The sequence below is a fragment of the Chiloscyllium punctatum genome, chromosome 5 (genome assembly GCF_047496795.1).
Source record: "Chiloscyllium punctatum isolate Juve2018m chromosome 5, sChiPun1.3, whole genome shotgun sequence".
Lineage (NCBI taxonomy): Eukaryota > Metazoa > Chordata > Chondrichthyes > Orectolobiformes > Hemiscylliidae > Chiloscyllium > Chiloscyllium punctatum.
In genome coordinates, this window is record NC_092743.1 from 15,262,747 (window position 1) to 15,284,665 (window position 21,919).

At 41.6% G+C, this 21,919-nt stretch overlaps 1 protein-coding gene across 6 annotated transcripts in view; it reads left to right on the plus strand.

Moving 5' to 3' along the window:
* LOC140476899 (low-density lipoprotein receptor class A domain-containing protein 4-like) overlaps nucleotides 1–21,919 on the plus strand; it is a 248,149-nt gene that overhangs the window by 214,401 nt on the left and 11,829 nt on the right. For all 6 annotated transcript variants that reach the window (XM_072569805.1, XM_072569804.1, XM_072569803.1 and 3 more), the window contains one exon: nucleotides 9,452–9,606. In XM_072569805.1, the coding sequence (XP_072425906.1) occupies nucleotides 9,452–9,606 (155 nt within the window). The remainder of the gene's footprint in view (nucleotides 1–9,451; nucleotides 9,607–21,919) is intronic.

Below are 21,919 nucleotides of genomic sequence, written 5' to 3' on the forward strand. Positions count from 1 at the left end.
ATGCACTCAACCTTCTGAGTTGATTAGGGACCAAACAAGTGTATGCAGGCAAGGTAGAGCTGAGTTGTTAAATGCATACTTTGTCTTTAGCGAGGAGGTGGATTCTACAATGGCCATGGTGACAGAGAACAAAATTGTCTCTCAAAGGCTTCAAAGTGTTGGATAGGCTATTGATATTTGAGTCAAAATGTGTGGTGCTGGAAAAGCACAGCTGGTGAGACAGCTTCCGAGCAGCAGAAGAGTCGATGTTTCGAGCATTAGCTCTTCATCAGGAAAGTGCGGGAGGCCCAAGGGAGCTGAGAAATAAATGGCAGGGGGATGGGGCTGGGGGGAAGGTAGCTGGGAATGCAATAGGTAAATGAAAGCCGGGAGTGATAGTGATAGGTCAGAGCAGAGAGTGGAGTGGATAGGTAGTAAACAAGATGGATATGTAGGACAGTTCAAAAGGACGGTGCAAAGTTAGAGGGTTGGCTCTGGAATAAGGTGGGGGGGAAGGGAGATAAGGAAACTGGTGAAACCAACATTGATCCTGTGTGGTTGGAGGGTCGTAAAGCAGAAATTGAGATATTCTTCCTCCAGGCGACGAGTGGCTGGAATCTGACGGTGGAGGAGGCCCAAGTCTTGGCAGGAGTTGAAGTGTTCAGCTACAGATTGGTGGGGTTATTTAATATGTTTGTCCCAGACATGTACTCTGAAATGTTCCTCATGTTGGCGTCTGTCTCCCCAATGTAGTGGAGACCACATTGGGAGCAACGGACACATTAGATGACGTATGTGGAGGTGCAGGAAAATCTCTGCCAGATGTGGATGGATTCTTTGGGGCCTTGAATGAAGGTGAAGGGAGAGGTGTGGGCACACCTCTTGCAGTGACAAGAGAGTGTGCCGGGAGTGGAGGGTGGTTTTTTGGGGGGCATGGACCTAACAAGGGTGTTGCGGAGGGAATGGTCTCTGTGGAACACGGATAGGGGTGGTGATGGAAATATATCTGTGGTGGTGGGTCTTTTTGTAGGTGGTGGAGGATGATGCATTTTATCCGGAGATTGGTAGGGTAGAAAGAGAGGACCAGGAGGCTCTGCACTTATGGCGATTGGAGGAGTGAGGTTCAATTGTGGAGGTGCAGGCAATGGAGGAGATGTACTGGAGGCCATCGTTGACCATCTGGGAGGGGGAATTGCTTCTTGAAGAAGGAGGCCATCTGGGATGTTCTATGGAGGAATAGGTCCTCCTGGGAGCAGATGCGACAGAGGCAGAGGAAATTTGAACTTGATATTTGAACTTGATGAGGCATTCTGACAGGATGAGATGCATCCAAGGTTATTGAATGAATTAAGACTGTAAATTGTTCTTAACGTAATATATTATTTTTCTTTTGGAGTGAGGCAGGGGTTACCAGTGAACTGGGGAATCACAAATATTATTACCTTACTCGAAAAAGGTTGCAAGGCTAAACTGAGCAATAACAAACTAACCTGTAGTGATTGTGATGAGGTTTGCCAGGTGGATCTCATAGAATATGAGTTCCCTAGTTTGGGTTGTTAATCTGGTCCTGTCAGGGAGCCTTGGCTTAAATATAAACAGGAGTGTTGGAAGGATTGTTCACTCTGAGAACTGGCTCTGACGAAGTTGGATCAGTGTCATGGAGTCTCCATGTGTAAATAAAGGGGGACTTGGTGACAGGATACCGGCCTCTGTGCAGTTATTTCACAATCAGTTTAACTTCAGTTGGGAAACTTCTATAAAGAATCATTCAGCTGGTATTAGCAGTCACATGGAAAATGGTGAACATTTATAAACAGCCAGCATGAATCTATGATAATACCATTATCAGCTAAATACTACCCAATGTTTCGAGAGTTTCTGACTCAACCACCCTTTTCAGAAGTCCATAAAATGAAGGAGCAGCCTATTCAGCCTATCAAATATGCTCCTCCATTCAATGCAATCATAGCTAATCTGATAATCTCCAACTTCACGTTTTTTCCCTTTCACTATGACTCGTAAACCTTGATTATCTCATTGATTAAAGATCAGTCTATCTCAGCCTTGAATATACTTAACAACCTAGCTGCGATACCTCTCTGTGGTAAAGAATTCCATAAATTCACTCTTCCAAGAGAAGAAATTCCTTGTCAACTCAATCTTAAGTTGTTTTGAGATTTGTGCCATCTGGTCGTAAACTTGCCCATAAGGAAAAATAACCATTCCACATCTACTCTGTTAAGTCCCCCAAGAATCACCATGAGGGACTCCCAGCCTCAAGGTGAAGCCCAACCTGGACTCTCAGCCCCGCATGGACTCCCGGCTTTGAGGTGAAGTCCAGCACGGATCCACGATGAAGCCCAGCATGGACTCATCTACTCCATCCACTTTTCTTTCTCTCTCTTTCTCTGCTTTAGTAGTTATGAACTTTTAACATTTTTTCAGTTTTCTAATTTATCTATTTAAGATTTTGTGCCTAGGCACCTTTGTACCTAAGATGCTGCCAGGAATGGTGACTTTGTACACTTTTCACTGTACTCGTATATCCCTGTATTTGAGTGCATGTGACAATAAAACTAAATTTGAATTCTAATGTTTCAATAAGTTTGCCTATCACTCTTCTAAATTCCAGTGATTACAGGCTGAATCTACTCAATCTGTCCTCATAAGACAATCCCTCCACATATGATATCAAACCTTCTCTGGACTGCCACTGGACCAAGGAATGGCAGATGTAGTTTAATTCAGATAAATGTTCAGATAAATGTGCATTTTAGTAAGCCAAACAAGACAGGACTTACACTGTTAATAGTAAGGGCCTGTCGAACAGCGAGACCTAGGGGTGCAGGTACGTAGTTCTTTGAAAGTCACATCGCAAGTAGACAGGGCGGTGAAGGTGTTTGGCACGGTTGCCATCATTAATTAGAGCATTGAATACAGGAGTTGGGATGTTACAACTGTACAATACATTGGTAAGACCACATTTGGAGAACTGCATACAATTCTGGTTACCCTGTTATAGAAAGAATGTTATTAAATTGGAAAGTGTTCAAAAAAGACTTATAAGGATGTTACTGAAACTCGAATGTTTGAGTTATAAGGAGAGGCTGGATAGGCTGGGACTTCTTTCCCTGGAGTGTAGAAGGTTGGGGTGACTTTATAGAGGTTTATAAAATCACACGGTGCATAGATAAGATGAATAGCAAGGTCTTTTCCCAGGGTACAGGAGTCCAAAACTAGAGGGCTTAGGTATAAGGTGAAAGGGGAAAGATTAGATTAGATTAGATTCCCTACAGTATGGAAACAGGCTGTTCGGCCCAACCAATCCACACCAATCCTCCGAAGAGTAAAAGATTTAAAAAGGACCTAAGGGGCAACTTTTTCACAGAGATGGTGGTGAATACATGGAACGAGCTGCCAGAGGAACTGGTAGAGGTGATTATAATTACAACATTTAAAAGACATTTTGACAGCAATTTTTATAGATGTACCATAAAAAGTATCCTTTCTGGATGCATCACGGTGTGGTATGGCAACTGCTTTTATCAAGACCATAAGAAACTACAAAGAAGTATGAGCACAGCCCAGTCCATCCCGCAAACCAGTCTTTTGTCCATTGACTCCATCTATGCTTCCCACTGCCTCAGGAAAGCAACCAACATAATTAAAGACCCCTGTGCTACAGTGGGTGGAATGGTGGCTCAGTGGTTAGCACTACAGCCTCACAGCACTAGGGACTCTGGATTGATTCCACCCTTGGGTGACTATCTTTGTGGAGTTTGCATATTCTCTCTGTTTCTGCGTGGGTTTTCTCCCACCATCCAAAGATGTGCGAGTTAGGTGGATTGGCCATGCTCAATTGCCCATAGTGTCCAGGGATGTGTAGGCTAGGTAGATTAGCCATGGAAAAATGCAAAATTACAGGAATGTGGTAAGGGGGCAGGTCTGGATGGGATGCTCTTTGGAGGTGTTGGGATGGACTCGAAGAGCTGAGTGGACTGCTCCACACTAGGGATTCTATGATTCTACCCCACAGTGGTAGTTTCCCTTCTTCTTGTCCAGAGGATCTGAGTACAAATCCTACTTGCTACAGAGGCATAACAAAGCATATTTCATTTCACATAACATGTCAAACATGATTGATTAAAAATAATTCGAAAGGAAGATTGTAGTGGCAAACTATACCCCACCCACAAGCCACCAGTGCCTGATAACCAGAATGCAAAAAGACAGTGCTCACCCTCATAAAGATTCAGTCTTCAGTCAGCCTTGCAAATCCATGCAGATAATGCCAAAGTCCAGAACGTAATTATTTTTATCTCTGAACCACAGATTTCATTAGTGCTTCCTGACACAAAGTTGTCTCAGGCATGGGAGTTCATTGTTCCTTTCCTGTGACAAAATTACTCAGTACTAAGTGGGCTGTCCATGCTTCCATCATACATCTGTGCTGAGAATATATTTAATGGGTGCTACTCATAAGAAGTGCCACTTTGACACTTTTACAGTAAACCATTTCAGCCTGCTTTTTTTTCTGATTTGTAGTAGCACCATTTTGGGAGGTGAACCAAAAACCAGGATAAATAAAATGCAAATATCGAGTGCAATACTCTCATGTATATACTAGAAACAGGGGGAAATCCGGGGCCACAAAAGCATTTTAGTTAAATATAAGATTGATTAATTTTGTCCAGTAATAGCTTTTAGGGTAAATGTGTCAGGTGAACTAGATAATGCAATAACCATTTGTGTATTTGCCTTTATCACCTCTGTTGTTCCTACTGAAACCATGCTTGTTTATGTCATTTCATAGGGAACTAGCTGATTTGATAGCAAAGATTGCCTAGGAAACTGAGTACAAGGAATCTGTGGATTGAGGGAGTCAAGGGACTGGATGATTCCGTTGCAATTTTGCAATTTATAGTTCCTGAGAACGTAATTTAATCAACTGAACAAAGAACACATTATCATTTTTATATATTTAGAAAATCAATGGCAGTGGGTGTAAAACATACAATGTGAAAAATTATCATTGTTATGGGAGTCTTCATTTTTCATCCCTGAATAATTTAAGGTAAAGCCGCCATAGTCCCATAGGCCTGAGGGAGAGGACTACGTTTAATCTGAGGGTTACCATGCCTCAAGTGAGGAACAAGTTTGAGAAGGTGAGATCTTCATGGTAACCTCAACCAGTGCAGGAATTGAACTCCAACTGTTTGCATCACTACACATCACAAACAAGCTGTCTAGCCAGCTGAGCTAATTGACCCGCAATACCCTAGGCGCATCAAATTTACTGACTCTGTGACATTGCATATTTTTTATTGTTTAATTTCATGAAATAATCATGTGAATTTAAGACATATTGATTTGCTGGATTATTTGGGGTACATTCCTGATTGTAGTTTAAGTAATCTTGTTGAATAATGTGAATAAACATTGCTCCATTAATATGTGACAATACTGCAGTTTTTAAGAAGTATATTTTGTTACGAAGAGAGGTTGAGACAGAGGCGACGAGTGAACTACTTCAAGCCAATAAAGTAAACAGCTTGTGAAGCCTTAGGGTTTTTCTTTTAAAAGTTTTAACAATGGAAGCAGCCTGAATGAGTGGGGTCAGGCTCCCACAGAACCAGGATTTTAGTCTTAGCTTTCGGTAGCTGTTGGGGCTTCGAAAGCTGCTCTCTCTGTCTTTGCCACAGCTAAAAGCTTAAGTTCTCTTCCTGCTGCTAGAATTTCATGTGAGGCAATCTATGTTACTGAATTTGCCTTTGCCAAGGGTGTGCTTATGGAATATAACAATATTAGAACAGTTGATGAGTGGTTCTTTATTTTGTTAAATATTTTGATAGTTGCAGTTAAGCCAAATTTTTTTTTTAATGTCTGTATTTTAACTATAGTGTTTGAATAAAGTGTGCTTTGTTTTAACCCTGAGAGTTTGACCAATCAAATTGAATCTGGAATGCAATATCTGGTACCTGCCTTTAAAGTGAGAAAACGTTAGGTTCTGGATTAGTGGTGCTGGAAGAGCACAGCAGTTCAGGCAGCATCCAAGTAGCTTTGAAATCGACGTTTCGGGCAAAAGCTCTTCATCAGGAATAAAGGCAGTGAGCCTGAAGCGTGGAGAGATAAGCTAGAGGAGGGTGGGGGTGGGGAGAAAGTAGCATAGATTACGATGGGTGAGTGGGGGAGGCCTCCTCTAGCTTATCTCTCCACGCTTCAGGCTCACTGCCTTTATTCCTGATGAAGGGCTTTTGCCCGAAACGTCGAATTCGAAGCTACTTGGATGCTGCCTGAACTGCTGTGCTCTTCCAGCACCACTAATCCAGAATCTGGTTTCCAGCATCTGCAGTCATTGTTTTTACCGAGTTGAAGAAAACGTTAGGGTCTAGCCGATCTCCTTGACATGTTTTGAGGAGGTTTGCTCTAGTTCATAACAAATGCAAAACAGATTCAACATGTAAATGTAGTGGAAGAGTCAACAAAACTCCAATGTATGAAAAGTAAATAAATGAGAAACAAAGGAGCATTTTACATGCAGGCTAGCACTCCTAGCTAATTGGCAGCAAACATCATTATGACTCATGTATCTTTTGGTGATTCCTTGATTCTTTAAAAGAGGGTCAAAGCAACAAATTTGCATTGACACCTCCCCCTTTAGTGCTAAGGAGGTTTTCGAGGGAAACCTCGAAATTAGAGGGAAATAGGCAACGGAAAGCTGCGGAACAGAGGGATTTGGAGGTTTTCACCCATGAATCACAGAAAACACACCTTGTCATCCAAATTCAGCAAATAATAGGGAAAAGAAATAAAATGTTTGCTTTATTTCAAAGGAAATGGAGTATAAAAGTACAGATGTTTTGCAATATTCAGACCACGGCTGGAATATTCTGAATAGTTTTTTTCCCTTATCTAAGGAAAGATATACGGGCATTGACAATAGTCCCTCATTGATTCCATGTATGAGGGACTGTGTAATGAGGAGAGGTTGAGTAGTTTGAACCTGTACTCATGGAAGAGAGAATGAGAGGTGACTATATTGAAGCATACAGAACTTAACAGAGTAGATGTGGAAAGTTTATTGGCCCTTATATGAGAGTCTAGGACAGAAGACAATAATCTCAGAACAAATGTCCATTTAAGACAGAGATGAGAATGAGTTCTTCTCTCAGAAAGTAGTAAATCTGTGGAATTCTTTACCATACAACTCTATGGAGATTGAGTTATTGAGTATGTTACTTATTAAGCATATGAGTTATTAAGTATATTGAGTTATCAAGGAAGGCGATGGCCTAGTGATATTATCGCTGGACTGTTAATCTGGGGACCTGGGTTCGAATCCTGCCATGGCAGATGAGAGAGTTTGAATTGAATAAAAATCTGGAATTAAGAGTCTAATGCCAATTGCCAATTGTTGGAAAACCATTATGGCTCACTAATGTCCTTTAGGGAACGCAAGTGCTATCTTTACCTGGTCTGGTCTACATGTGACTCCAGACCTCAGCAATGTGGTTGACTCTTAACTATCCTCTAGGCAATTTGAGAATGGCAATAAATGCTCCTGATGAAGGTCTCTTGCCTGAAACATTGATTCTCCTGCTCCTCGGATGCTGCCTGATCTGCTGTGCTTTTCTTGACTCTGATCTCCTGCATCTGCAGTCCTTACTTTCTCCTAGGCAATAAATGCATGCTGAGCCAGTGATACCCACATCCCATGAATGAATAAAAAAAATTCAAGTTTGTGATAGTGAGATTTTTTTAATCAGTCACAAAATTGAGATAAATGGGGAAAAGGCAAGAAAGCAGAGTTGAGGCTTATTAGATCAGCCATTGTCTCATTGAAGGGCAGAGCAGATGGGTTAATGGCCTACTTCTACATCACATGGTCTTATAAAAACTGGTGTAAACAAATCACAAAATTTGTGTAGTTTCCTTCAAAAATTGTTATTCTGTGGATCATTGTAATATCTCTGTTTTTGAAGTATTATGATGTACACCTGTTTGCTTTTTAATTATGGAGTTGAAGATGAAGGTTACGTAGAAATTAGATGGCCTCCAAAGCCTCATTAAACTGATGTTATGTTAGAGTTAAATATCCATGCTTTTCGATGTAGACACTGTCCCTTAGTCTGCTTATTTTTGTTCGTGTGCCCAGCACGAAATTAAAACTTTTTAATGACCACTTACAGGTATTGAAGATGGGAAGTTCACTCTCAGGGCAGATTACTTCTAAACACTCAAAATTGTGCTAAGCTTGTTAAAGGTTGAAGGCATTGTCTGTCTTAGTAAAAGAAGAAATACTGCTCGTCTCCTCATGCCCATCATGCACATTTAAAATTTTTGACAACTAGACTGCTAAATCTTAAACACTGGAAAATAGAATAGTGACACTGCACAATGTTTTATTTGAAAATATAAGAGCTTTGAGTACACAGTTGACCTAACTATGTTCATTTCAGAGTCAGACAAAATTATTCCCTTTCAGTAGAAATTGACGATAATGTTTGTTGCAAGAAAATGGAAGATAAAATATAAGTTGTTCTTTTCAATATCAAGATTACAAGGCATGTAGCAAAAATCCACTGTAGTCAGGGTGTTGTCTCATCCGTCCGTTGGACTTTGCATACTCTAATGTACTGTTCTAGTTTCCTTTGTGGTGAGCTGGCTGAAGAACCCAGAAGTTGAAATGTCTAGTTCTTTTCCTGTATATTTAAATTTAGTAAACAACTAGCAGAAAAACTCCTTTGCCAAGCAGAAGAGGCAGGGCCAAATGCTGTATAAACTGTTTCCACAGCACAAGAACATCCTGCCACACTGTGTGTTTCATCCATTCATTTCAGTTAATTTGTGGTCATCACAGTCTCTGCCACAGTGTTTAAGTCTAACACCTGAGTATTGCAATATCGACAGTGCATGCAGACATTGTGAACTTTGTACTGCCTCTGAAGTCTGCCTCATTCTACTAATATAGCATGTTTACGTGCAGCTGCATGTGTATTGCTGAAATCCACATCTTGATTATGCAGAATGATGAGGTGAATGTCACCAATGTGAAGGTAACACAGTCAAATGAATGGATTTGGGAAAAAGGTAGCTCTTTTTAAATCTTCTTTCCTGATGTATTTTAAATTCAGCAGAAAATAATTTATTTAAATAAATATCAACTAAGTACCAACAGGAATTTATAAAACTTTAGTGGACAAATGTGAAGGGTTTGGAGGGATATGGGCTGGGTGCTGGCAGGTGGGACTAGATTGGGTTGGGATATCTGGTCAGCATGGGCAGGTTGGATGAAAGGGTCTGTTTCCATGCTGTACATCTTTATGCCTCTATAATGCTGAATAATGTTGAACTGCTGTCAAAGAGGGTATTTTAAGGAATGACTGCTAATCAGAACGATCTGCATTTGTTTTAAGTATGATCTAGCCTAACAAGTTTAAGAAAATTAGTTTTATTTTGTTTGTCATTTCAGCTGAACAAGAATTTGTCAAGATAATTGTCATTGTTGTGGCAATGACAGTAATGGTGGTCGTGATAATTTGCTTGCTGAACCACTACAAGCATTTAACAAGGTCTTTCATAAACCGGCAAAGTCAGGCCAGGCGGCAAGAGGAAGCTTTACAGCCTGTAAGTTTCATACAGCACTTGTTAAAATTGAATCTAGAATTACAAAATAACATTGTAGGTGTGTATATAAAAATATATATAACATACTATTCCAAAGGAACTTTTAAATATATGCTCATTTTTGTTTCTAAACTGCCTCATTCTACTGTAATTTAACACATTGCTAATTTTATGTAAACTTGACTTGTTCTCATATTAAAGAATGTGCTAAAATTAAAATATTTTTCAACCCATATTGCTCCATTTTTGCTAAATGGATATCTGTTAAATTTACACAGACAATTCTGAACATACAGTTTGTTATGTAATGAAAAAGCTATTAAATTTGAATAGACGGAAACATTTAAAGATGAGGAGTTTCAAATTTTCTACCTAAAAGGTTCACAAAGCTTGTTAGGTTTGCTTAGAAACATCCATGATTAATACTTTATAAATATCATTGGTTCGTAACCTAAAGAAACCAAAGTGTTTAAAGAGTATAATTTGCATAATTATTTTCTCAAGTGATTAAAGGGCAATTTAAGACCATTGGGAATATATATAATTTGCAATAGAAATGGATGTAGTTGTAAGATATTTTCTCTTTCATAGAATTTGGGCAGTGCTGGAAAGACTAGGATTTGTTGCCAATTTTTCATTTGCTCTTGAAGATGGTAATAAGCAACGAGCTTTACAATTGGGAGGCAAAACTTATACCATCTTTTTTTTAGAAAAGATGAAGAAGCTTTTTATCCTTTAGCAGTCTTTGTCAAGGCTGAAAGAACAGGGACTTAAGCAGTGTCAAGCAAATGAGGAGGAACAAAACTTATGTGCAGGTATAAGTCTTAAAAGATTGATCAAGCATTCAACATTCCCCCAGTTGCTAGTTACTGAAGTGAAGGTAGTGCTTGTGCTAAAAAAAAGTCTGTATTCTACCCTACTCTACAGCACCATCCAGATAAATCCACATTCTGCAATGCTTTGAAGGAGGTCAGGAAAAATGTATGGCTGCAGCTGCCTAGTACTGTCACTGGTTGTGATATTTCTATGTGCACGTTAACAGCAGATGGTTTATAAGATCATAAGGTATAGGAGCAGAATTAGGCCTTTTGGCCCATTGAGTTTCCTCTTCCATTTGATCTTGATATGTTTCTCAACTCCATTCTCCTACATTTTTTATTCCTTGATCCCCTTACTAATCAAGAACCTATCTACCTCTGTCTTAAAGACGGTCAAAGACTTGGCCTCTACAGCCTTCTGCAGCAATGATTTCCACAGATTCATCACCCTCAAGCTAATGAAATTCCTCCTCATCTCAATTCTAAAGGGTTTTCTCTTCACTCTGAGGCTATGTTCTCAGGTTCTAGTCTCTCCTACTCGTGGAAACATCTTCTCCACACCCACCCTATCCAGGCCTGCCATTTTACTGTAAGTTTCAATGAGATTCCCCCCTCATCCTTATAAACTCCTTCAAGTACAGGTCCAGAGTTCTCAACTGCTCATCATGACAAGTTGTTTAACCCTGGGATCATTCTTGCAAACCTCCTCTGGACCTCCTCCTTTACCAACACATCCTTCCCTTGACATGGGACCCAACATTTCTCACAATATTCCAAATGCGATTTGACTAAAGCCTTATACAGATTGAGCAGTACATCTCTGCTCTTGTATTCTAGCTCTCTTGAAATGAATACTAACATTGCATTTGCCTTACAAAGTGCCAACTGGACCTGCATGTTAAACTTAAATGAATCCTGAACTAGGACTCATAAGATTTCCAAAACCTTGCCCCATTTAATAAATAGTCTACACCACTATTCTTCCTAACAAAGTGCATAATGTCATGCTTTCCCACATTGTATTCCATCTGTCACTTTGTAGACTCTTCTAGCCTGTCCAAGTCCTTTTACAGTCTCCCTGCTTCCTCAACTCTACCTATCCCTCCACATATATTTGTGTCATCTGCAAACTCAGCAACAATGCTGTTAGTTCCCTCACGCAGACAGTTAGTATATAATAGGAATAGTTATGATCCAGCTCAGTGTATGGCTGTTTGCTGGCTGTGAGCCAGACAAGACAGTAATCCACAGCTAGAATTATAAACTTTTACAGCAAAAAAGGATATCGTTTGGCCCAAAGTTTCTGTGCCAGTTCTATGAAAGAGCTGTCCATTTTAGTGCCACACTCAATATTTGACCTAACCTCTTTGATGTAGTTTTTCTTTGCAAATGCATGTCCAATTGCTTTTTGGAATCTTTCAGGTTGTAAATTCATGATCTTAACCACCATCTGTGGGAAATAATTTTTCCTCATTTTCCCTCTGGCTGTATACCAATTATTATAAATTTCTGACCTCTGATTATGGTTACCAATGGATATCCCTAATACGTTTGTTGCCAATTAGTTTGGATCTTTGGAAATGGTTATCAACACGACCTTAGTGTTAGATCTCATATTTTCTAATTAAAGTCCAAAAGTCCAAATCCAGTGGTAGCTGTCAAGTAACTTTTATTATGATTTACAGCTTAACCTCTCAGTGCACAGCGCCCCCCCCCCCCCCCCCCCCACCTCCACCATACACACGTACACTTTAGTTACCATTGGTCAATGGTGCCAAGTTATCCCTTTGTAGTTAGCTCTCTGGTACAGCATCTTATACAGTTCAAGCTTGTGTGAGCAATTTCAGTGTACTTCCAGTTAAGCTAATCATATCACTGAATAATAAAGGGATGGATAGACTTGTGGTCCACCCATGGAACTTCATAATGTTTTCCCAGACTTCCTTATCTTTCTTCTTGAGGCTTTTCACAATGGATACCATATTCAAGTAACATTTACTAGCTGCACCATGTTAACTGCCAATTAATTAGATACTTGCCTATCACTTCAGGACCTTTTAACTTCCTCATTTGAGGATATATAAAAGAATATTGATTTTTGATCAGTTCCAACAAAGTTATGTCGTTACACCTAATGTTAGAATTCTTTAGCTAACAAGTTGTGTCTTAATGTGTTCATTCAATCAACATTCCAATGCCTGCTGATCTCTGTATTCAGTCCTCTCTGTCGTGAACAGGGGCTGCTTTAACTGTCTGAAGCTGGTGTGAATCTTTTCTTTTAATGCTTTTAGTGACATTTTTGTATATATATGTATCTGTAACTACTTCAAAATCTATATAGAGTCATAAAGGTGTACAGCACAGAAACAGACCCTTTGGTCAAACTTGTCCATGCTGACCAGATATTCCAACCCAATCTAGTGTCACCTGTAAGCACCCTGTCCATATCCCTCCAAACTCTTTCTATTCATATACCCATCCAAATGCCTTTTAAACGTTGCAATTGTACTAGCCTCTACCACTTCCTTGGCAGCTCATTCCATACATGTACCACCTTCTGTGTGAAAAAGTTGCCCTTAGGTCTGTTTTATATCTTTCCCCTCTCACCCTAAACCTATGTTCTCTAGGTCTTGTCTCCCCCACTCCAGGGAAGAGAGTTTGTCTATTTATCCTATCCATGCCCCTCATGATTTTGTAAACCTCTATAAGGTCACCCCTTCAGCCTCCGACGCTCCAGGGAAAACAGCCCCAGCCTATTCTACCTCTCCCTACAGCTCAAATCCTCCAACCCTGGCAAAATCCTTGTAAATCTTTTCTGAGCCCTTTCAAGTTTCGTAACATCTTTCTGATAGGAAGGAGACCAAAATTGCACACAATATTCCAACAGTGACACTAAAACCTACTCTTATATTGTAACAAATTGTTTCCCTTGAATTATTTAATCAACTAATTAGTGTGAAAACTACTTCTTTATGTAAGCAACTGCAGCTGAACATTCTATCTCAATTCAGTTACCAGAATTATGCAGAGCTACTATTGTTCTACTTGTGAAGACTGCATTAAGCAAGTATTTTCCCAAGTACTATAACTATTGTCAGCCATGTTCTGCTGCAGTCGTCGGCCATTTTGTGCTGGTCAGTTATGAGCAACTCTAACACTTATATATGATTTGGAGATGCCGGTGTTGGACTGGGGTGTACAAAGTTAAAAATCACACAACACCAGGTTATAGTCCAACGGGTTTAATTGGAAGCACACTAGCTAGTTGGACTATAACCTGGTGTTGTGTGATTTTTAACTTCTTATATAACTTCTCTTCATTTGCTTGAGAAGCAACACCTTATTTTCACTTCACAGTCTCGAGGTCACAACATTGTATTCCATAACTTCAGAAACTGACCGCATTATGTCTATGCCAAGAGTGTGGTGCTGGAAAAGCATAACAGGTCAGGCAGCATCTAAGGAGCAGGAAAATTGACATTTCGGGCATAAGCCCGCATTATGTCTGTGCTCTATCTTTCTTCCATCTTCTTGTCCACCTACCTCACCCCTCAACAGCCTTATCTTGTCCACTTTGGGTTTAGTGGAGCAGAACTGTAGTGATTGCAATGAGGTCAGCCAGCTGGACCTCATAGAATATGAGTTACCTGATCTTGATAGAGTATTGGGAAAGCAGTAGTTAAAAGTTTTGGCGAAATAACAATCTATCATAAATTTTAAAATGTGTGTCTGTGTCTGCACAAGCTGAAGGCTGTCGCTGGAGCTTGGGCTGCTTCCTCTATTCAATGGAGCATTGTTAACTGAATTGCTTATCTGTTTAAGTCTCATGTGAAAGGTATGGGTTGAGAAATATTTGGGCTATAAATTGTACAGCTTTTATTTTATTCTCAGAGGTCTGACAAGAGTCCATCAAGTGAGAGCTTGACTGTTACTCTGGTGTTAACTCCAGACCTCTCGACGGCTAAGCTAAAATAAAGAGATTAATGAAACATTTTGTGTGGTCTGGAACTTTTTGAGTCAACAATCTGGTCCAACTGGGGAGACCTGGCTGACATAAAAGGGTTAATGTCAGGGATATTGCTGCCTTTAATATGCCTGACTCAATGAGAGGCAGTGCTATTGTCAAAGGCTGTGCATTTCTAAATAAAGGGTTATTAGTGATGGGGTGTCATCTCTGAAGAGTTATTTCACTCTTCCTTTCACATCTAAGTTTACAACTATTTTATATCTCTTTCTCTTTTTCACCAATATTAACAACCCCTTGGTCTTTTGCACTGAGACTTTGGACAATCTGTCAATAGTATTAAATAAATTCCAACACTTTTCAGTTCTGAAGAAACATAGAAACATAGACAATAGGTGCAGGAGTAGGCCATTCAGCCCTTCAACCCTGCACTATCAGTCAATATGATCATGCCTGATAGCGCAATTTCAGTATCCGATAGCTGCTTTCTCTCCAAACTCTTGATCCCTTTAGCTGCAAGGGCTACATCCAGCTCCTGCTTGAATAGATCTAATGAACTGCCCCCAACAGCTTCCTGTAATAGAGAATTCCACAGATTCTGAACTCTGAATGAAAAAATTCTGCCTCATCGCAGTCCTGAATGACCTACACCTTAGTTTTAGACTGTGACCCCTGGTTCTGGACTTCTCCGACATCAGGAATATTCTTCCCACATGGACCCTGTCCAGTTGCACCTGGTTATAAAATGTTTCTATGAGGCCCTACACCATCACCACCACCACCTCACCCCCCTGCATCCCCCGCACCCCCCCCCCCCCCCACACACACACACAAAACACACACACACTCACTCATAAATTCCAGGCAGTACAAGCCCAGTTGATCAAGTCTCTCTTCATATTTCACTCCTGCCATCCTGGGAATCAGTGTGGTGAACCTTTGCTGGACCTCCTCAATAGCAAGAATATTCTTGCTCAGACTAGAAGACTACACAGGACTCAAGGTATGGCCTCATCAAGGCCTTGTATAACTGCACCAAGACATCCCCACTCCTATACTCAAATCCTCTTGCTGTGAAGGCCAGCATGCCATAGCTTGTTGCACCTTCCCTTTTCCTAAACTGCTATCATTCAGATTATTATCTGCCTTCCTGTTTTTGTGACCAAACTGGTTAGATAACCTCACATCTATCCACATCATATTGCACTTACCAAGTATTTGCCCACTGAGGCAACCTGTCCAAGCCAGCCTGCAGCATCTTAGCATCCTCCTCACAAAGCTCACTGCCATTCAGCTCAGTGTCATCTGCAAATTTGGAGATATTGCATTCAATTCCTTTTCCAAATCATTAATATGTATAATGAATTGCTGGGGTCCCAGCACTGAACCCTGCAGTACCCTACTAAATGCAAGAATGCAGGAAAGGTTTGGAGGGATATGGGCCAGGAGCAGGCGAACGGAACTAGTTTAGTTTGGGATTATGTTCAGTGTGGAGGAGAAAGTGAGGACTGCAGATGCTGGAGTATCAGAGCTGAAAATGTGTTACTGGAAAAGCGCAGCAGGTCAGGCAGCATCCAAGGAACAGTAGAATCGACGTTTCGGGCAAAGCCTGAAGAAGGGCTTATGCCCGAAACGTCGATTCTCCTGTTCCTTGGATGCTGCCTGACCTGCTGCGCTTTTCCAACAACACATTTTCAGCTCATTATGTTCAGTATGGACTGGTTGGACCAAAGGGTCTGTTTCACTACTATATGACTCTGACTATTATTCCCTCCTGACTGTATACCAATGTGTTGCCAACTCTGTTGGGTCCTCAATGGGATAGGACATATCCCTGCATATGACTACATCAGGCCGCTCTTGACTAATCTGTGAGAAATTTGTCTCATTGACTACCTACCCCACCTTGAGGTGTCTCTCACATCCAATTTCTATCCTATCTTACCACACGCTGTTTCTGCAACAACTGTCCATTCAGTAGATATCCTTTATACCTGTACCGTCTTTACAAGACCATTGAGCACCCAAACGAGCACTGTCAGTCTAAGGCTGCCCTGCAAAATTCCTGTCATTTACCTCAAACATGGTAGACTGGGGAAAGTCAGTACCCTTTGTGAACAAGGTCCTAGAAGTCCTGCTGGATGGGATGATACCAACATGTGACTTCCTCCTTCACAAGGGCCAGCAAAGCAGACCATGCCACCCCCAGGTCATCACCCAAGATGAAGCACTCTCTGTTGGCTGGAAAAATGCCTGTGGGAAGAAGATTTATTTCCTTCTCTATTCTACCAGGATAAATTTCACCATCTCCCACCAAGACTTAAGCTGTTGTTATTGCCTGCAACATCATCTCTACATATTCTTACCCTTACCAATCCCCAACATGGCCTCTGCACTACGTACTCTCACTCAGGACACCTCCCCACCTGTGCCACCCACTTTTATTTCCCATAATACCTGCCCCTTTCTCTTCCTCTCTCTCTCTCTCTCTATTTATCTCTTTGTCATTCCAGGAGGAAAACAACCTACAACAGGGCAGGAAGAGTGTAGGGCCTGTCACTCAGTTCCTTACCCTGAGCTCCTGCTCTGACCAGCTGATGGAAGAGGTTATAAGAGATAATTACCAGTGTGGAACGGGTCTTTGATTTTGTTGGCAGCCTTTCCGTAGCAACAAAGGGTGCAAATGGAGTCCATGGATGGGAGGTTAGCTTCCATGATGGTCTAGGCTGTGCACACAACCTTCTGTAATTTCTTATGCTCCTGGCTATTATGCATCCAGACAGTATGCTTTCTGTGGTGCATGTTTAAAAGTTGATCAGGGTCCTTATGGACAACCCAAACTTCTTGACCACCTGAGGAGGAAGAGGCATTATTCTGCATTCTTGACCGCTGCATCTATGTGGGTAGTCCAGGACAGGTTGTTGGTTATTGTCACTCTTAGGAACTTGACACTTTCAACCCTCTTAACCTCCGCTCCATTCATTTGGATGGGGGTGTGTTTTCTTCCTTTCTCTCTGAAGTCAATGATCAGTTCTTTAGTTCTGCTGACATTGAGGGAGAGGTTGTTATCATTGTACCACGTCGCTGTTTGATATTTGTCCTACCATGGTAGTGTTGTCAGTAAAGTTGTAGATGGCATTTCATTTGGAACTTGGCAACACAGTCATGGGTGTACAGGGAGTATCGTACAGGGCTGAGAATGGACCCTTGGGGAGCTCCAGTGTTGAGTGCTATCATAGAGGAGGTGCATTTGTCTGTGGATCAGGAAACTGAGGATCCAGTTGGCGGAGCTGAGACCTAAGTTTTGGAGTTTTGAGACTGGAGGGGATAATGGTGTTCAAATGGAGCAGGTGTTTGCCGTAGGTGTCCTTGTTGTCCAGGTATTCCTGGGATGAGTGGAGGGCTAGGTTAATGGTGTACGCTATGGACCTGTTATGTCAGGGGATTGGGGCAGGCTGTGGGACTACAGTTGATGTGGGCCATGACCAGCCTCTCGAAGCACTTCATGATTATGGAGGTCAGAGCCACCTGGCAGTAGTCACTAAGGCACATTTCACATATTTTCTTATATTCTGGAATGATGATGATCTTCTTGAAGCAAATGGGGGTTTTGGCTTGTAGGAAGGAGAGGTTGAAGATGGGTGTGAATGCCTCTGCCAGCTGGTCCACAGAGGATCAAAATGCATGACCGGGACTCTGTCCGGACCTATTGCTTTCCTTGCATTGATTCCCAGGAAGACTGATCTGCCATCTGCAGCCATGCCAGAGGGAACAGGTGCATCCGGGATTGTTGGGGCAGGTGACACCGCACCTTTGGCACTCTGCCTGAAGCGAACATCGAAAGCATTGAGCGCGTCAGAGAGGGATGTCTCTTTGTCTGTAATCTTGCTCTGCTTCATTTTGTATCCAATTATGTTGTTTAGGCTTTGCCACAGGCCGTGGGAGTGTGTATGGTTGGTTTGGGCCTCTAACTTGGTCCGGTACTGCCTCTTGGCACCTCCAATGACTTTGCGGAGGTTGTATCTGGATTTCCTGTATGGGTCTGGGTCATCCGACTTGAATGCTGCACGCCTGGTTTTCATTAGGGAGTGGATTTCCTGGTTCATATTTGGGGAACACCTGGATTGACTTTTTTGGCTTCCACGCATTTGTTAATGAAGTCCAGTCCAGGATTTCTGCTGAGTTCTTAAATATGGTCCAGTCCACCCATTCCAAGCAGTTCCAAGGAGACACTTTTCCACTGCCTCGGACTAGCATTGTATTTCTTTCTATGAAGGATTCTACCGTTTCAGCATCTGCTTATAATCTGGGAGGAGGAACACAGCGTTGTGATCTGATTTTCTGAAGCATGGAAGGGAGCTGGAGAGGTAGGCATCTTTGGTTGTGTAGCAGTGGTCCAGAATATTTCATCTTCGAGCTGGGCAGGAGATGAGTTGGTGTTACTTTGGCAACACCCTCTTGAAGTTGGCTTGGTTGAGGTCACTGGCCAGCACTGAATAAGGCCTTGGGGAATTTCATCTCCAGAGTGTTTGTGACGGTGGAAATTTGTTCCAGGGTATTCTTTACATCTACATGAGGTGGTTAGTAGACTGCTGTCAGCGTGGCAGAGGTGAACATGCACAGCAGATAGTAGTTACGGCATTTTACTATAAGACATTCAAGGTCTGGGGCAGTGGCTCACCAGGGTCTCCACATCTGAACACCAGGAGGTGTTGATTAGGAAACATACTCCTCTGCCCTTTACCTTACCTGAGGATGCCGTGCAGTCTATGCACCCCTCAGCTTGCAAGTCACAGTCAGGTATGGCAAGAGTAAACTAAAACTCTGTGAAACAGTGTACACAGCAGTGTCTCAGATCTCCCTGGATGTTAAGTCCAGATCTGAGTTCATCCATTTTGTTTTCGATAACTTGGACATTTGTTGGGAGTATGCTAGAGAGCAGGGACTTGAAACTGCATTGTTTCAGTCTCACCGCAGGCCAGCACATATTCCCCATTTCCCTGTAGTTTTCTTGCATCTGGATGGTCCCGGGGTTGGCAGTGCGAGTCTGCTGTTTCAGGAGCTATGTCAATCGGTCGTGGTCGGGCTGGGCCTCCCCTGGGGTGGGACGCCATGAGATCAGAGTTTGGGCCTAGGCTGGTCTGGTCTCCTTGGGGACAAGTTGTGGCAGTAGCATTTTCAGTCCTGGACAGTCCCAGCTGTCAGTGCTGCAAGTCTTCTGCTTCTAAAGGTGAGTCAGGCTTGATTGGGCTTGGTCTCCCTGGGGTCGAGTTGTCATGGGATCGGGCTGGGCTGGTTGGGCTTCCTGCGGGTTGGTTGCTGTCAGGGTCAATTCCGTCCCTGGTCTGGGTCAGGTCACTGCAGAGTCAAGGGTTGGATCTTGGTTCCGGTGTCCTCGCAGATTCTGTGGCAAGCCAGTAGGTTTGCTCTAGACCTGCGAGTCGAGAGTCGTTGTATTCAGATCTGGATGTCTATAGGATCCTCAATCTGTAAGTAGACTTAAAAGAACATTATTAGTAATTTTAATGAACTTAAAATTTAGATTTAAAAGTGTAGAGCTCTATCACAAATGTTAGAGTTAGATCTGCTATAGGGAGCTCGCAATGAGTCTCCAGTGTCAGTATCATTTTGAATAAAAAAAACTAAGGCCTGCTGACAACTATACCAAGCTTCTTGCCTTTATGTCTGCACTGCAAAGTACAGAAAAACAACAGTAATATTAGTGTGGTATCTTTGGCTGAAGGATCAAAGCACAAAGAGGCAAGCAATGTAAGTCAGGGATGCTGTGAGTATATTGAAGATGTGCCGTGAGGGTTGTTAAAGGTTAGTACATATCAAATGTCAATGTCTGTGGATGTGGAATGTGAATGCTACCAATGGAGTGTGCTTTGGATATTGTTGCCCTGTTTCCTACCCTAGTGGTTGTTTGAAACAAGTGACAAGCTGGATCTGCCAGGTGCTTGCTGTGATTTCCTTGTCTAATTTTCTGATGTTAAGCTTGTTTGTTAAGATGGAGGGTGAATATTAATGAGGTGAATTGGGCTGTTAACAAGGGATAACAAATAATTACTCCTGTCATTTGGCAACTCATCACTGCCTAGCAAGAATCTTTCCATGTTGCTTACGAAAAGCATAAAAGAAGGTACGAGTTAAACCTGACATTGAGATGGCGTCCATAATAGTTTTATGCAGAAATGGGCTATTTAGCCCATTAAGTCTGCTCTACCTTTGACTGAGATCATCGTTGAATTGATAATCCTTGACTCCACTTTCCTGACTTTACACTTGATTTTCTTACTGAGTAAAACATTGTCTATCTCAGCCATGAATAAAGCCCTCTGCGGTTTAAAAAAATTCACAGATTCATTACCCTCTGAGAGAAGAAATTCCTCCTCTTCTCTGCCTTAAATGTGCATCACCTAATTTTTGAGATTATGCCTTCTGCTCCTAAACTCACATCTACCTTGTCAAGTCCCCAGTGTTTCAATCAATAAGGTTGCCTCTCAAATCAATTTCTTCCACTTGTTGTATGTTACTCAGTACATTTATGATTACTGCTCATGTTTACATTGTTTTATTACATGTGACATGTACAACATACATTTTTACTCAGTTTTCAGCTGCTATGTTTAATGGCGTTAGTGATAGTCTTTCCCAGTTCTGCCTTTGTGGCATCTTCCCCAAGCTTTAATGTATTTCAGAATGTAATCCTGAACTTTGAAATGTGGCATTCTGTACCACCTGGTCAAAGTAAATGCTGAAAGACCAAACACTTTTAGGAAGACCAAAGAGAGACTTTGACTAAGTTGATGAGCTTCCAGCTGATATTCATCTTGGTGTGTGTCATTGGCAACAATCCACAGAATTCAATTCTTAACTATCCACTGAACTAACTTAACAAACCACTACTGGATCAGTTGTGATGAAGCTGCCCCTTTAACAAAGTTAGCTGTCCTTGGGTTTTTTATCAGAGAGGCTGTAAACAGCGAAAAGTTTGGAGTTAAAGGTTTTGGGGCCAATTTGATAATAGACAATAGATACTTGTCTCAGGCACAGGGCTTTCAAGTTTTAAAAAAGAACACTTGTACAATGAAAGGGGCGTGGCCAGTTCTCCCAGCTCATGCTTTATTCTGGTTTGGTTTTTAGCAGTAGTGTAGAAAAAGCTGCTGGACCCAAAGAAGCAGGTCCAGGCTGGTACTCTCTCTGAGTTCTATCCTGTAGGAACCTGTGTTTGATTTTATCTTTTGTACTAAGGGGCGTTTATGGGGATTGTTGCAAGCATTTGGAACAGCATCATTAAATTGGTCTAATCTGCTGGATTTTTGGATAGGTCAAGTTATTCTGTATTCTGTTCTCTTTTGTTTGTGTTTCATTCAATAGTCGTGTAAATTATGTTTTACTTAAAACTAATTGGTTTGACCAGCAACATTTCTCCTGGAATATCCACATTACATCTGTTAAAAACAACTAGCAAAGTTAGGGTCTGGGCTACCTTGTTGAAATGTTTTGAGGAGTTTAGCCTGTTCCAGGA